At 41.6% G+C, this 18077-nt stretch overlaps 1 protein-coding gene across 7 annotated transcripts in view; it reads right to left on the bottom strand.

Moving 5' to 3' along the window:
* Positions 1 to 18077, bottom strand: part of cast (calpastatin) — a 206002-nt gene that overhangs the window by 10793 nt on the left and 177132 nt on the right. For 6 of the 7 annotated variants that reach the window (XM_063068580.1, XM_063068585.1, XM_063068581.1 and 3 more), the window contains 5 exons: positions 17261 to 17317; positions 16321 to 16410; positions 12252 to 12347; positions 6558 to 6608; positions 4694 to 4786 (listed from right to left, as the gene is read on the bottom strand). In XM_063068580.1, coding sequence (XP_062924650.1) covers positions 4694 to 4786; positions 6558 to 6608; positions 12252 to 12347; positions 16321 to 16410; positions 17261 to 17317 — 387 coding nt within the window. The remainder of the gene's footprint in view (positions 1 to 4693; positions 4787 to 6557; positions 6609 to 12251; positions 12348 to 16320; positions 16411 to 17260; positions 17318 to 18077) is intronic. The other variant, XM_063068584.1, reaches the window with a different exon arrangement.

The raw sequence follows: 18077 nt of genomic DNA, 5'->3' as shown, positions 1-18077 counted from the left end.
TGATCAGAGATTAAGGGAGCTAGGGCTCTACTCTTTGGAGAGAAGGGGGATGAGAGGAGACATGATAGAGGTGTACAAGATAATAAGAGGAATAGATAGAGTGGATAGCCAGTGCCTCTTCCCCAGGGCACCACTGCTCAATACAAGAGGACATAGCTTTAAGGTAAGGGGTGGGAAGTTCAAGGGGGATATTAGAGGAAGGTTTTTTACTCAGAGAGTGGTTGGTGCATGGAATGTACTGCCTGAGTCAGTGGTGGAGGCAGATATACTAGTGAAGTTTAAGAGACTACTAGACAGGTATATGGAGGAATTTAAGGTGGGGGGGTTAAATGGGAGGCAGGGTTTGAGGGTCGGCACAACTGTGCTGTACTATTCTATGTTCGATGTTCTATGTACATCTAACTCACCACACAAAGTAATATTACCACCAGTAAATTCACAAATAATAAGGTGCATTTGTGACACGAGTTAAAAATTAAACAGTATAACCCTACTGATGCTTTATGTGTGATGCGACCTGAATGGTGGCAGGGAGTTCAGTAGTCTTTATGTACTGCAGCTGGAAGCTGTTTCCTACCCTACCAGTTCTTGTCCTAATGCCATGGTATCTCCTGTCTGATAGTAGAGTGTAAAAGGAGATTGTTGGACAGATGGGAGGGATCATTGACAATTCGAAGGACCCTGCAGCACTCCTGATAAATGTCTCTACTGGGTGACAGAGAGACCCCAATGATCCTCTCAGCAGTCTTCACAATCCTTTGTAGGAATTGGTCTTCAGATGTTTACAATTCCCATACCAGACGGTGATGCAGCTGGTCAGGACACTCTCGATGGTACTCTGGTAAAAATTGGTTAGAATGGGGTGGGGAAGCCTCACTCTCCACAGGAAGTGGAGAGCAGCCATGCATTCTTGACCAAAAATTTGCTGTTGAGGGAGCAGGTGAGATCAGCCAAAAGAGAATGGTTGTAACACCACAGTCCTGGCCGTTCGCCACGTTTATGCAAACAACATCGTCTGTCTAAAATCAATGAATATCTATTTCCCGTCTTCAGTTATTCTTCTCTGAGAGATGCATCAATAACTATTTAGTAACCTGGAAGCAGCTAATTTTATTGATCCTGGACAATGTTGAATTCGGAGGCAAGATGCAAGATTTGGAGGCAACTCCAAGGAAAGTATTATCAATGATCCTCTATGGAACAATCAGCTCGAGCAAGTATGGTTAAGCCATTTTGATAAAATAACTGTAATGGAAATCCAAAGTTCAAAGTAAATATTTTATCAAAGTGCATATATGCCACCATATACAAACCTGCAATGCATTTTGTTGCAGGCGTTCAGAGTAAATACAAGAAACACAATAGATTCCATGAAAGATCGTACCCAACAGTCATAGGCATAGTCATTCTTTATTGATCCCAGGGGGAAATTGGTTAACAGGATGGACAAACAACCAATGTGCAAAAGACAACAAACTGTGCAAATATAAAATGAAAACAAAATAAATAATAATAAATAAGTAGGCAATAAATATGGAGAACATGAGATGAAGAGTCCTTGAAAGAGAGTCCATAGATTGTAGGAACAGCTTGGTGATAAGGCGAGTGAAGTTATCCTCACAAGTTCAAGATCCTGATGGTTGAGGGGTAATAACTGTTCCTGAAAGTAGTGGTGCAGGTCCTGAGGGTCTTGTACCTTCTTCCTGATAGCAGCAGGAAGAAGAAAGCATGGCCTGGATGATGGGGATGGGGGGGTCCTTGATGGAGTGCTTTCCTGCAACAGCACTCCACGTAGATGTGCTCAATGTTGGCTGGGCTTTACCCATGATGGACTGGGCTGTATTCACTACTTTTTTCGTTCAAGAACATTGGTGTTTCCATACCAGGCCGTGATGCTCTCCATCACACATCTATAGAAATTTGTCAAAGTTCTAGGTGACATACCAAATATTTTCAAACTTCTAAGCATGTAGAGGTGCTGCTGTGCTCTCTTTGTAATGGCACTTACATGTTGGGTCCAGGACAGATCCTCTGAAATGACAACACAGGAATTTACTGTTTCTGACCCTCTCCACCTCTGATGCCCAGATAAGGACTGGCTCATGAACATCCAGTTTTCTCCTTCTGAAGTCAATAATCAACTCCTTGGTCTTGTTGATATTGAGTGAGAGGTTGTTGTTGTGGTACCGCTCAGCCAGGTTTTCAATCTCCTTCCTATATGCTGATTCTTTTCACCACCCTTGATTCAGCCAATGACAGTAGTGTTTTCAGCAAACTTAAATATGGCATTGAGCTGGGCTTACAGTCTTAAATGTAAAGTGAGTAGAACAGAGGACTAAGCACACAGCTCCATGGGGAGCAGCTGTGCTGATGGAGATTGCGGAGGAAATGTTGTTGCCCATCCAAACTGACAGGGATCTACAAGTGAGGAAATCTGGGATCCAGTTGCACAGGGACGTATTGAGGCCCATTGATTACTTTTGAAGGGATGATAATATTGAATGCCGAGCTGTAGTCAGTGCACTCATGCAGCTTGAACATGCGATGTATAATGTACTGAACCATCTCTGGATCAGGTTGCAAGGCTAACTGAATTTAGTATTAAAAACAGATCTTTTGTGATTAACCCAGTAATAAGTACACACTTAAAGAAATATCAACTATTACAGGGTTAATTGTTCTGTGGTTTGATGTGTTTTTCGCTCGTTTTTTGCCGTTTGCACATTGGGTGTTTGATGTTTACTTTGAATGGGTCTGTTTCTTTGTTTCACGGCTGTCTGTACAAAGACGAAGGTCAGGGTTGTGTACTGCATACGTACTTTGATAATAAATGTACTTTGAACTTTGGTAAAATCCTTACTTTTGACAAATAAGTAGCACTTCAGCTACTTTTGCTGCTTTGAGTACAAATGACAGCTTCTCCGCAGGTCATAGCAGGGCTCATTATTCAGGGGATTTAGTTCAAGAGCTACAGCTCTATAAAACCCTGTTTAGACCACACTTGGAGTATTGTGCTCAGTTCTAGTCACCTCATTGTGGGAAAGATGAGGTGGAGATTTACCAGGATGCTGCCTGCTTGAGAGAGCACACCAGAGGGATGTGTGCTTAGCCCACTGCTCTACTCTATGTACACCTATGACTGTGTGGGTAGGCAAAGCTCAAATCCCATCTATAAATTTGCTGATGATACAATCACGTTGACAAGATCTCAGATGAAGACGAGAGGGTGTACAGGAGCGAGATATACCAGCTCGATGACTGGTAATGCAGCAACTCACTGTTAGTAAAACCAATGATCTGATTGTGGACTTCAGCAAGGGGAAGACATGTGAAGACGAACCAGTCCTCACAGAGGGATCAGAAGTGTGGAGAGTGATAAATTTCAAGTTCCTGGGTGTTGATATCTCTGAGGATCTAACCTGGTCCCAACATATCTATGCAACTATAAAAAAGAAAAGACAGCGACTGTATTTCATTTGGAGTTTGAGGAGATTTGATTTGTCACCTATAACACTCGAAAACTTCTCCAGATGTACCACGGAAAGCATCCTGACAGGCTGCATCACCATCTGGTATGGGTGGAAGGGCTACTGCACAAATTTGAAAGAAGCTGCAAAAAATTGTAAAATTAGTCGGCTCCATCATGGGGCTAGCTTCCAAGACTTCTTCAAGGAGCGGTGCCTCAGAAAGGCAGCGTCCATTATTAAGGACATGCTCTTTTCTCACTGTTACCATCAGGAAGGAGGTACAGAAACCTGAAAGCACACACGCAGCAATTCAGGAGCAGCTTCTTCCCCCCTCTGCCATCTGATTTCTAAATGGACATTGAACCCATGAACAATACATCTCTTTTTTAAAAAATTATTTCTGTTTTTGCACAATTTTTAATTACACTACTTAATATACAAATATATTTACTGTAATTGACTTACCTTTTTTCTATATCAGGTATTACATTGTTCTGCTGCCACAAAGTTAACAAAGATTATGACATATGCCAGTGATATTAAACCTGATTCTGATTCTTTTGAGAAAAGGTTGAGCAAGCTAAGGCTTTTTTCTTTGGAGTGAAGCAGGCTGACAGGTGACTTGATAGAGATGTACATGACGATAAGAGACACAGATAGAGTAGACAGCCAGCACCTTCTTCCCAGGGTGGAAATGGCGAATACAAGAGAGCATGATTTTAAAGTGATGGGACGAATGTGTAGTGGGAATGTCAGAGGTAGTTTTTTTTTTAAAAACAGAGATCATTAAGTCCATGGAAAACCCTGCTGGGAGTGGTGGAAGAGACAAATACATTAGGGTATTTAAGAAACTCTTAAATAGGCACATGGATGTAAAGGGATGGCTAAGTAGGAGGGAAGGGGTAGATTGATATCGGAGCAGATTTAAAGGTCAACACAACATTGTGGGCTGAAGGGTCTGTATTATGTTGTTCTATGTTCTGTTCTGTTTGTAAAATGGACAGCTCACAAGTCTGAAATGCAGCTGTAAACAGAGTTTCCAGATGGTAGAAGATGCCCCACAGCAACCAGCAAATCCATCCCGCCAGCCTCCAAAATGATCATTCGTATGGGTCTTTCACAAGTTGGCTGTTCGTAACCTGGAGAGGAGCCGTACATTGCCCAAAAAGAAGCTGACAATTTAAACCACGGAACACGCCACGGGGAGGAGTGGTAATGAGCCCTACCTCTTTCTGTTGGCAGATTGGTGCCACAGGATGTGAGGCTGAAGAGGAAGTGTTGAAATCTGATGAAAGGCTGTCTACCACTTCAGCCATTGTCTGTAACCGTCAATAGATGTGAACAAGTTAATGGCACCTCAAGCATTCCAGATCCAAGGTAAAATGTCAAAACGAATATAAAATAGTTCAGTTCCACCCTTCCTTGGCAACATGCAAAATGGCATGTCTGTGTGTGTGAGTGGGTGGGATAGGAAAGGGGCTTGCTTTTGTATTGTTGTTGTTGCTTGTGTTGTGGACATGCTGTGATGGCACCAGAATGCGGGGCAACACTTGCCCCCAGCACATAAGACAATAAGATATAGGAGCAGAATTAGGCCATTTAGCCCGTTGAGTCTGCTTTGCCATTCGATCATGGCTGATCCATTTCCCTCTCAACCTCATGTTGCTGCCTTCTCCCTGTAACCTTTCACACCCTGACTTATCAATAATCTATCAACCCCCATTTTAAGTATACCAATTACTTGGCCTCCTCAGCCACCTGTGGCAACGTATACCACCTCTGGCTAAAGAAATGTCTTCTCATCACCATTCTAAAATGACATCTCTCTATTCAGAGGTTGTGCCCTATGATTCCAGACTCCCTCACTATTGGAAACATCCTCTTCACATCCAATCAACCTAGGCCTTTCAACATTCAAAAGGTTTCAATGAGATCCCCCTTATTCTTCTAAATTCCAGTTAGCACAGGCCCAGAGCCAGCAACAGTTGTCATATGACAAGCCTTTCATTCCTGGAATTATCATTGGGTTGTGTTGGTTGTTAGTGCCAATTTTACACTTCACTGTATGTTTTGATGTACATGTGATAAATAAATCTGAATCTGAGTGAAACGATGCCAGCTCGTTAAAGCTAAGGCATTTTCCTCCACAATTTCAAGGTTCAGTGAAGCTGGTATTGAATGGACAATTTACCTTTTCACTCTTCTGACATTCTTTAGTTTGTTTTTTGTTTCATACCCCTTGCTGCTTGGGCAAAGCAACATAGTGCTCTCTTATCATTCTGTCTTCACTACAACTTAAAAGCTGCAGAAGTGGAATATTCCAGTCTTAAGTAACTGGAACATCATAAACACAAGAGATTCTGCAGATGCTGGAAATCCAGAGCAACGCGCACACACACAAAATGCTGGAGGAACTCAGCAGGTCAGGCAGCGTCAATGGAGAAGAATGAAGAGTCAACGTTTCAGGCCGCGACCCTTCATCAGGAATGGAACATAATTTTTGACCTTGACCCTGTTACTAAGTGAGGTGAAACCTGGAACGGACTTCCATTATTATCCCAAGCACAATGAGGTCATGAACGTAATCTAAATGGTGGAGTGGCAGAGAGGTGCAGCTTGTAACCCAGGTTCAACTCTGACCTCAAATGCTGCACCTTTTCCCTACAGCAATGTGGATCTACCATCACATTCCACTTCTCTGTATGGTGGTTGGTTGGGTCAATGCTGCAATAAAATGTATAGGTCAGTGGTAAAAATCTGAGGATGTGGGGATTGGTGGAAGAGAATTCAATTCAATCTACATTTACTATCAAAGTATGTACGCCAGCCACAACCCTAAAATACCACTTCCCCACCGACAGTCACAAAACAACGAAGAACCATGGAACCAACCCGCTCAAAGTAAAACACCAAACATCAAACCCCCATTCATCCCCCACATGCAAAAGGCAACAAAAAAATGAAAGAAAATACAGAATATAAAACACAAAATCAAAAGGCATATTTCAGTACAGTTCTGAACAGATTTATTACAATGATCTAAGCTCTCACTCAAGTGGAGAATAATTGAAACTTTTATGTTGTCGTTACCTTTGGCTTAGCGCCTGGACCTGTGGCTGAAGAGTCTGGTTTACCTTTATCCTGTTACAAGGAACAAAACAATCAGACTCTTCTGGGGGTCTCCAGAATAACTTAGACTAAAAATCAGTTGGCAAAACAGTGTTGGAAACCATTCTTTTAAATAACACTTTTTATAAGATTTGTACTTTTTAACAAACTCATGTATAGGTCACACACTCTGGCAGAAAGCGGTATAGCAGCTAAACTAACGGTTTATCACCTTTCTCATTTTTCATTGGCTAAGTATTAGCATATTACCTACGTGATGTAGTTTTAATTATGAATCCTATTAACTAATTAATCCCTATCAAAGGAATTTCTTTTATCTCATCTATAAAAGTGATAGATTTTTCAGAACTGCCATCTTTTACTTCTTTTATTCCTTTATCTATACACCTCTTAGCATCATTTCTCAGCTCTTTATTTAGTTTGCTCAGCATTTGTAAGTTAGTTTGTATCCTAAAATAATTCTTGGAATTAAGACTGCTTGCCTTATAGTAGATGATTATAACTTTTCACATATTGTCTGGGAATTCCATTCTGTAAAAGGACTAGATGGGATAGAGTTTGTCAAATGTGTTCAGGAAAACTTCCTTCATCAGTACATAGAAGTTCCCGCGAGAGAGTGTGCGATACTGGAATGAGACAGGGCAGGTGACAGAAGTTTATGTAGGGGAACACTTTGCATCTAGGTGACCACAATGCCGTTAGCTTCAAAGTAAATATGCAAAGGGATACGTCTGGTCTTCAGTTGAGATTCTAAATTGGTAAAAGGCCAATTTTGATGGTAACAGAAATAATCGGACAAGTGTGGATTGGGACAGGATGTTTTCTGGCAAAGGTGTACTTGGAGAGTGGGAGGCCTTCAAAAATGAAATTTTGGAAACACAGACCTTGTATGTGCCTGTCACAATAAAAGGTAAAGATAATAAATGTATGGAACCTTGGTTTTCAAGAGATATTGAGTTAAGAGAAAAAAGGTGTATAGCAGGTATAGGCAAGTAGGAACAAATGAGGTGTTTATGAAGTAAAAGCAATACAAAACAGAACACAAAACAGAACAGAACAGAAAGAAATCAGAAAGGCAAAAAGAAGACATAAAGTTGGCCTAGCAGACAAGGTGAAGAAGAATCCTCACAGATTCTACAGTTATGTCAACAGCAAAATGATTGCAAGGGACAAAATTAGTCCTCTGGAAGACCAAAATGTTAATCCACGTGTGGAACGAAAACAAATGAGGGAGATCTTAAAATGCATTCTTTGCACCTGGATTTACTCAGGAGATGGATGCATAGTCTATAGAAGTGAGGCAAAGTCGCATCAACTTCATGGACCCTATACAGATTACAGAGAAGGAGGTGTTTGCTACCCTGAGGCAAATCAGAGTGGATAAATCCCCAGGGCCTGACAAAGGTGTTCCCTTGGACCCTACAGGAGGCAAGTGCAGAAATTGCAGGGGCCCTGGCAGAGATATTTCAAACATCCTTAGTGACAGTACAGAAGATTGGAGGATAGCCAATGATGTTCCACTGTTCAAAAAAGACTTTAAACAGAAACCCGGAAATTATATGAGATGCTAGGGTGCCTCAGACTTTTGCAGAGTACTGAGGTAAGTTTATGTATTACACTGTACTGCTGTAGCAAAAATAATTCCTGACAAATGTGAGTGATGATAAACCTAAATCTAATATGGGTCTCTATTGTGACTGAGAGTGGGAAAGGGACAAGGAAAGTGGAATCATGGTTGGGAAAAGGGAAGGGGAAAGTAAGAGTGGGATGCACCAGAGAGATATTCTGTAATGATCAATAAACCAACTGTTTGGAATCAAATGATTTTGCTTGGTGTCTCAGGGCTGGGGGTGTCTGCAACCACACCATCTCCTGCCCCTGGCACTCCTCTGCTCCTGTCCCACACTGCTCCCATGGTGCTGCACCCTCACCATTCCCAACATCCTCTGTCATCTATTGTATCTACAGCTCCTCTACATTGGCAAGACCCAACACAGATCGGGGGACTGCTTTTAGGAGCATCTTCACTCTGTCTACCGCACGGTGCCGCATCTCCTGGTATCTACCCATTTCAATTTGACTTCAAATTCCCATTCTGATATGTCTGTCTATGACCTCTTCTACTCGCATGATGAGGCAAAATTCAGGTTAGAGGAACAACATCTCAATATTCTGTCTGGTTAGCCTCCAACCTGATGGCATGAACATCAATTTCTCCCCTGACAATACTGTTAAGAGTTCTTTGAGGAAGTAACAAGCAGGGTGGACAAAGGGAGGCAGTGAATGTCATTTACTTGGATTTTTAGAAGGCAGTTGATAAGGTACCACACATGAGGCTGCTTAACAAGATAAAATCGTACGGTGTTACAGGAAAGATACTGGCATGGATAGAGGAATGGTTGACAGGTAGGAGGCAGCAAGTGGGAATAAAGGGGGCCTTTTGTGGTTGGCCTGCAGTGACTAGTGGTGTTCCTCGGGGGTCAGTATTGGGACAGCTACTTTTCACTTGTTTGTCAGTGATTTGGATAATGGAATTGATGGCTTTGTGGTAAAATGTGTGCGGATGATAGGAAGATAGGTGGAGGGGTAGGTAGTGCTGAGGAAGCAATGCGATTGCAGTAGGACTTAGCAAATTGGAAGAATGGGCAAAAAAAGTGGCAGATGGAATACAGTGTTGGGAAATGTATGATAATGCATTTTGGTAAAGGAACAATAGTATGGACTATTATCTAAATGTGGAGAAGGTTCAAACACCAGAGGTGCAGAGGGACTAAGGAGTCCTCATGCAAGAATTCCGGAAGGTTAATTTACAGGTAGAGTCTGTGGTAAAGAAGGCAAATGCAATGTTGGCATTTATTTCAAGGGGAATAGAATATAAAAGCAAGGAGATAATGCTGAGGCTTTATAAGACACTAGTCAGACTGCAGTTGGAGTATTGTCAACAGTTTTAGGCCCCATATCTCAGAAAGATGTGTTGTCATTAGAGAGAGTCCAAAGGAGGTTAACAAGGATGATTCCAGGAATGTAGGGGTTAACATATGAGGAGCGTTTTGGCAGCTTTGGCCTGTGCTCACTAGAATTTAGAAGAATGCCAGTGAATCTCATTGACCTACCGAATGTTGAAGGGACTAGATAAGGTGGATGTGGAGAGGATTGTTCCTATGGTGGGGGTATCCAGATCTAGAGGGCACAGCCTCAAAATTGAGGAATGACCTTTCAGTACAGAGATAAGGAGGATTTTTTTAAAGTCAGAGAATAGTGAATCTGTGGGATGCTCTGCCACAGACTGTGGTGGAGGGCAAGTTCATGGGTATATTCAAGGCAGAAGTTGATAGTTTCCTGATCGGTCAGGGCATCAAAGGATATGGCGAGAAGGCAGGTGTATGGAGTTGAGTGGAATGGAATCCGGGATCAGTCATGATGGAATGGCGGAACAGCCTCGATGGGCTGAATGGCCTAATTCTGCTCCTACATCTTATGGTCTTATGCCATTATCTGCACACTCTCCCATCTCTGCCACTGAAGCTTGTAACTCCTCCAGATTTGTCACAGTTCTCTTGCTGGCCTCCCTCACTAGTCTCTTCTTGCATGGTCACTCAGTTTTTGAGAACGGACTGCTCTAAGCCATATTCTTTCCATTTCTTGATGATTGACTTAATTGTACTATGAGGGGTATTCAGTGACTTAGAAATTTTGCAGAGTGCTTGGAGTGTTCTTTTGTCTTCATGGTGTAGATTTTACAAGGATACTGACTAACCAGCAGTTGGACCTTCCAGATACAGGTGTATTTTTATTATAATCTATTGAAACACCTTGACTGCACCCAGGTCTCCAAAAACAGATCTCTATTTAATTAATTATGTGACTTCTAAAACCAACTGGCTACAGCAGTGATGATTTGGTTAGACGGCATGAATACTTATGCAATCAATTATTTTGTGATCTGTTTTTACTTTGACATGAAAAGAGTCCTTTTCTGTTGATCGGTGTCAAAAAAAAGCCAAATCATGTCCTCTATGATTCAATGTTGTAAAACAACAAAACATGAAAAATGGGGGTGGGGGCAATACTTTGTATAGGCACTGTAGTTGGGTGAACTAATGGAACACTTCTTGCAAGTAATTTTAAGATAATTTCTCCTATTGTATTGTAAGTATGATTTTGTTAATCATATTTCAAACTGGCTGTGAAGAGGAGGTCTTGGGGTCATACAGCACTACAGCACAGAAACAGGCCCTTTGGCCCATCTAGTCCATGCTGAACTATTATTGTGCCTAGTCCCATTGATCTGAACCGGATCACAGCCCTACATACCCGCACCCCCCATCCAGGTACTTATCCAAACTTCCCTTAAATGTTGCAATTGAATATCCATCCACCACTTCCACCGGCAGCTAGTTTCACACTTGCACCACCCTTTAAGTGAAGGTTTTCTCCTCATCTTCCCGTTAAATATTTCACCTTTAACCTATCTTCTCTAGTTCCAGTCTTGTTCAATCTTAGTGGAAAAAGCACCGAACTATACTCCTCATAACTTTGTATACCTCATATCAAATCTCCCTTCATTTTCCTATGCTCCAGGGAATAAAGTCATAACTTATTCAGCCGTCCCCTATAACTCAGGTCCTCAAGTCCCAGCAACATCCTTGAAAAATTTCCCTGTACTCTTTCAATCTTACTAACATCTTTCCTATAGGAAGGTGACCAAAAATGCACACAAAATACCAACATCTTATACAACTTCAGCAAAGCATCCCAACTCCTGTACTCAATACTCTGATTTATGAAAGCCAATGTGCCAAAAGCTTTCTTTACAAACCTCTCTACGTGTGACACTACTTTCAAGGAATTATAGTTCCCAGATCCCTTTGTTCTGCTGCACCCCTCACATCCCTTCCACTCACTGTGTAGGTCCTGGTTTGTCCTCTCAAGCACCTCACACTTAACCGCATTAAAATCCATCTGCCATTTCTCAGCCCATTCTTCCGTCTGTTCCAGATCCCACTGCAAGCTTTAATAACCTTCCTCGCTCTCCACTATGCCGCCAATCTTGGTGCCATTTGTAAATTTGCTGATGCAGTTTAGCACCGAACCCAGATTGACAACAACAAAGGCTCCAGCGCCGATCTCTGTGGCACACCACTAGTCATAGTCCTCCAGTGACAGAGGCAACCATCTACTACCACTCCCTGGCTTCTCCTGTGAAGCAATGTTGAATCCAATTTACTAACCTCATCATGAATGCCAAATGACTGAATTTTCTTGACCAAAATGCATTGCAGGAATTTGTCCAGGGCCTTACTAAGTACCATGTAGACAACACCAAGTGCCTTTCCTTCATCAACTTTCCCGGCAACCTCAAAAAAACTCTATAAAATTGGTTATGTTGACTATCCCTAATCGGGCCTGTCCATTCAAATACTTATATATCTGATCCTTTAGAATGACTTCCAAGAATTTACCCAGAGCTGACATCAGGCTCACCAGCCTATAATTTCCCGATTCTTTATTCTTGGAGCCTTTCTTGAGCAACATCAGCTATCTCACCTCACCCAAGGTTGAGGACATTTTAGATATCTCTGCCAGGGTATTTTTAAACTAATTTTCTACTGAAGCAGTTTCTGACTTTAATACAAGTCTGTCACTGGACCAAACCTTTGGATTCGTTTTGTCAGTGAATCTGTAGTCAGGAGGTATGGATTCTTCAATTTCTCCCACACGCTTTGCCTTCTTCTTGGAAGCATCAGGTTCCTGAAAATATGACAAACTAATTAAAATAATCTAAATATGGCATACTGGGCTTTAAAAAAATTTGCTAAGAGCTAATCAAGTGCACTCAGATTTAGGTGATTATTGAATATTTCTCAACATTTATTTATTAATATCAATATTAGTTGACATATTGCTACAAGACTGTGAAAAATGTTACCTACAACAGACCATGTCTTAAGCGGTTACATTTATTTCAACATGACTGAGGTTTATAATTTGACTCATCTGATGCCTGATCAGAAGCCATTCTTTTTCTCTCCCTGATTAATCATTCCCTTTTGTCTAATCTCATCCTCTCCCTGTAATCTAAGGGGTACAGTTTACACTTGGTTAATATACCAAATTTACTTATCACTGACTAGAGCTAAAACAATACTTGACCACTAAGGAGGCTCCTTTCAAACAAAAGCACCTCTCCAACTACCAGGTCATCCAGCATCCCCCTATTTATTTTATTTACAGATACTGGCCCTTCTGGCCCAACAAGCCACCACGCCCAGCAACCCAGCTATTTAACGCTTGCCTAACTGAAACACAATGTACTACCAATTAACCTACTACCCAGAATGTCTTTGGACTGTGGGAGGAAACCCACGTGGTCACAGGGAGAACGTATAAACTCAGAAATTAACTCAGAACTCCAATGCTGTAATAGTGTCTCGCTGTTACATTATCGTGACGGCCCATCTTCTGCCCTGCTTCACTGTCCAGTCAGCCTCACCTCCAGCAAATCCAGTAAGCTCATGAACACCCTTCACTCAGTGACGGCACTCATTCAAGTCAGTCACGATATTGTGGCTTCAGCTTTTTACTAAAATGCAGCTTTCTGGATGCCGATGCAGATCTGCCCTTTTGGATACTAAAGATTAGATGGTAATTTTTGAAAAACAGTGTAATTTATTCATTCCTCATCCATTTTCAATAAACCAGAAATAAACCGATTTCCATATTTCATTCCTCTCCTTTCTCCACTTGTTGCTTTTCCAATTTCACCCTCTCCAAGGTAATCTACCTCATACTGACTCCTATTCAACTGCTGACTACCCAAGTTCATTTTGCTCATTCATAACCTTCTACCAGTTCCTGCCGGCTAACAGGCACCAACTAGTTAATAACATAACTTGTATTTCTCAAAAGTACACCGATAAAAAGTTATAATCACTGTCAACCCCCTCCAGTAAGCCATTGGGAAGATCCTAGAGCCTGTCCTTACTCAAGACCAAATTAAGGGTGATTCCAGAGGTAAAATATGTCACAACTGTGTACAGCCCCAAATCACAATTGCACTGCATGAACGAAGTGTGACAACCTGCTGTGAAAATGGCAAATTGAAGACATCACTCCACCTCATTGTCAGTGTAAAACACAAATGACAAGCTCGCAATCTGGTGCTAAATGCCGTTTATGGGATGTGTTGGTAATCTCCATGTAACAGCACCCAACACTATTAAATGACAACTTAATGGTTTATTTATTTATTGAGACGCAGTGCGGAATTGACCATTCCAGCAGTCCCCGATTTAACCCGAGTCTAATCACAGGACAATTTACAATGACCAATTAACCTACTAACTGGTGTGTCTTTGGATTGTGGGAAGAAACCAGAGCAGCAGGAAGCAGCTCATGTGGTCATGGGGAGAACGTACAAACTCCTTGCAGGCAGCAACGGGAATTAAACCAGAGTCACCTGGTTTAAAGAGTGTTATGCTAACCACTACACTACTGTGCACCCTAAAGTTCAATGGCAATTTAATAGTTGGCAATCTCCATGCAACTGCACCCAAAACTATTAAATGACAATCTCAATTAAATAACAATTTCATAATTTTAGCGCTAAATAGTGTTTATGGGAAATGTTGATAATCTCCATGCAACACCGCCCAACACTATTCCGTGGTTCCCACTCTTGATCCCTTGATTCCCAGATCCCCTTTATTCCCCCCACCCCCCGATACATATTTTATCTCTGCCCTACCACAAGCTAAAAGCAACCTTATTCAAACCCACAAAAAGCGCAGTAACTATTTCGGATGAGCTGTCCATTCCTAGCCTCTCTATAGCTTTTGACAAAGTTAAGAAGCATTCCTTTTCCCCGACCAGAATAGGTGAACTCCCTTAGCTTTGTATCAACCATAGGCCATGTATCTTCTCTTGGAGGCTCGACATACCATTTCCACTTTGTTTGGCTTGTGCTCCTAGTCTTGATAACTTCTCCATTTCCTCAACTTTCATGTTGCATGTTCTGGCATTACTTCTTGAATTATACTTACTTATCACTCTTTATACTCTTTTAAGTATATTTTCCTGAACTGCAATGCTTTGACTATGTTTTTATTCTCTTCTATTGTCGTTGCCTACACTTTCATTTGATTTGCACTTTAAAGTTCAAGTTTACTGCCATTTTGTCATTCAAACACATATATTGTATGTATCCCACCAACCAAATCAACGTTCCTCTGGACCAGGGGCCCCCAACTCTTTTCATGCTGTGGACCCTACCATTAACCAAGGGGTCCGCAGACCACCAGCTGGGAAGCCCTGCGCAGCACCAAGGTGCGTAACACAGTAAATATAACACAAACATCACAAAAGGAACATTCCCAGAAATAAAATTAACAAATAATAAAATATATTCCAGAAGATTGACATTTGGCATAAGGTACATTTACAACATAAGTAAATAATATAACACTACTGGTACTTCATATGAGATGAGATCCGAGGGTGGGGGGTGGCAGGGAGTTCAGTAATCTTATGGTCTGGGGGAAGAAGCTGTTTCCCATCCTAACAACACTTGACCTAATGCTCCAGTACCTCCTACCTGATGGTAGGATGTCAAAGCGATTGTGGGATAGACGGGAGGCATCTGAAATCAGCTGTAGAAGTTTAAAAGAGTTAAATATTATTTATTGTTACTGTAGGATAATCAGGGAATATTTTTACATAAATTTAGAGACAAGGGATGCTCATGAAAGTAGGTAATGCCGAAACAATTTTTGGAAGTAATAATAAGTTATAACATTACTATTAGTAGTGAGCCACTCTTCATTGGAGAATCAGAGGTGGAGAGGTTCAGCAACTTGAAATTCTGCAGTATCATTATTTCGAAGGACCTGCCCCTGGGCCCAGCACTTAGGGGCAATTACAAAGAAACCACTGCTGGACCTCTAATTCCTTAGAGATGGCTGGGATTTGGCATGACATCTAAAACTCTGACAAACTTCTATAGATGCATAGTAGAGATACATTGACTGGTTGCATCATGGCCTGGTATGGAAGCAGCAATGCCCTTGAACAGCCCAGACCATCAGGGGTAAAGCCGCCACAATGTCTACATGAAACGCTGTTGAAGGAAAGCAGTATCCACTATCACGGACCCCCACCAACCAGGTCATGCTCTCTTCTCGCTGCTGCTAACAGGAAGGAGGTACGGGAGCCTCTGGTCTCACACCACCAGGTTCAGAAATAGTTACTACTCCGCAATCATCACGCTTGAACTAAAGGGAATAACTACACTCAACTCCACTTACCCCTTCACTGAAATGTTCCCACAACCAACAGACTCACTTTCAAGGACTCATCTTATGTTCTCGATACTTATTGTGTATTTATTTATTATTATTTTTTCTTTTTGTATTTGCACAGTTTGTTGTCTTCTTCACTCTGGTTGAACACCCAAGTTGGTTCAGTCTTTCATTGATTTTTCTATTCAATAGATTTATTGAGTTTGACCACAAGAAATTAATCTCAGGGTTGTATATGGTGAGACATATGTACTTTGACAATAAATTTACTTTGAATTTCAGTGTTGCATTGGCATCACTGGAATAAGGCAGAACATTGCTATCAATAGACTGACTTCATACACTCCTCCAAAATCAGGCCAATATATGCTACAGGAAGAGGAAGATTATTCACAGATTGAAACTTTTGGGAGACATTTTATTTGTACCTTCACTTCTGGCCCAGTGTACTTGGGAGCTGAATTGTCCGGTGCTTCAGATGGGAGTGTTTCTGCAAGTAGGTCAAGTGCATCTTTATCCTTTCAAAGCAAAAGACATTTGTAACAAACCTCATTAGAAACATGCTCTGACAGCAGTGAAATGTGTTTGGGGAAGGGGAGCATAAAAAAAAAATCTCAAATGCTTCTAACACTTGGGCAAAACAACAATGTAGAAGTTAGAACAGTGCTTTACAGTGTCAGCAATTAGGGTTCAATTCCCACCACTGTAAGAAGTTTGTATATTCTCCTTATAATTGCGTGGAGAATAGTCATGGGGAGAGCATGCAAACTCCTTGCAGACAGCAGCTGATTGGAACCAGGTGGCTGGCGCTTCGACAGCATTCTGCTAACCATTACCCTACCGTGGCAGATCAAGCTTATTAGCCACGGTTGGCAGCTCATCTAGAAGAAGGAAAACTCTGATCTCAAACCTCCAGTGTTTTGCGGCTATACTCACACACGGAGAGGGTTTCGAGAGTAAACCGTGAGGAAAAATCAGGAGCTGGAGTCCCTAAGGCAGTCCTACATTGAGTTCCATGCTGATCGGCAACTCCTGTAACACTGCTGGTGCCAACCTGTAACCGTCTCAGTGAATCCTTTGTAGTAATCAGCTGTGTGGAGGAGAGCCTGCTGCATGGGCAACAGCTCACTCTTCATATCGTACTGCCTCAGCTTGCGTATCAAGTAGGCAACTCGGACACAGCAGCCATGGCCAACCTTGACCAATGGAGGCCTCACACTACTGTGTCACCCTAAATTACATTATCACTGACACGTCCTGAAATTCCAGAAATTAATCTTTTGGTAAATTATTCTATTATTTACCGGTCTTGGTTCTGCTGTAAAAAAGAAATCCCACATCATATTTTACTCCTTTTGCATCACTTACCTTAGCACCAGGTTGACTTGCAGAGACCGAGGCAGCTGTAGATGCTTGCAGTGGTGCCTTAGTGAAAAGAAATTTTCAATTACATTCATAGTCTTGCTACTTTTAATTCATTTTCAACGGTTTAAAAAACCATTTCTAAAATGTTAAATATAAAAGCAGTTGTCAAAAAGTGATACCCTTAATACCCTTAGAAACAGAGAAGTATTATCATTGAGTCATTAGCGAGTATAAGACGTCAAGTCCTGGATGAACTCATTTACTGTAATCTCGAAATCAAAGTGGTTTTCAAAATAGAATTTCCTAACTTTGTCTGATGTCTTACCAGCGTCTGCCTGCACAATCTCTCCACTAACTATTCCGACACTCTGGTTCCCATTCCCCTGCAATTCTAGTTTAAAACCCACAATGCAGCATTAGCAAACCATCCTACTAGGATATTAGTCCACCTCCAGTTTTGGAGCTTTTTGATCAGAACTGCAAAAATATATTTTTAAAATGCTGAGCTGTAGCCAATAAACAGCAGCTTGACATAATTATCATTGTCCAGGTGATTGAAGGCTACCTGAAGAGCCAATGCAATCATTATGTTCAATCGCATCCACAGTGACTATTTTGGTGGTAGGCAAATTGCAGTGGGTTCAAGCAACACACATCAAAGTTGCTGGTGAAAGCAGCAGGCCAGGCAGCATCTCTAGGAAGAGGTACAGTCGACGTTTCAGGCCGAGACCAGTTTGTTCTCATTAGCACACACTCATCAACAATGAAGCCAGTGACAACTATGGAGTTTTCATTCAGATCTGAAGATGAATCTTGGTAT

Source organism: Mobula hypostoma, chromosome 16 (assembly GCF_963921235.1).
Source record: "Mobula hypostoma chromosome 16, sMobHyp1.1, whole genome shotgun sequence".
In the NCBI taxonomy this organism is placed as follows: domain Eukaryota; kingdom Metazoa; phylum Chordata; class Chondrichthyes; order Myliobatiformes; family Myliobatidae; genus Mobula; species Mobula hypostoma.
This window is presented reverse-complemented; position numbering and strand designations above follow the sequence as displayed.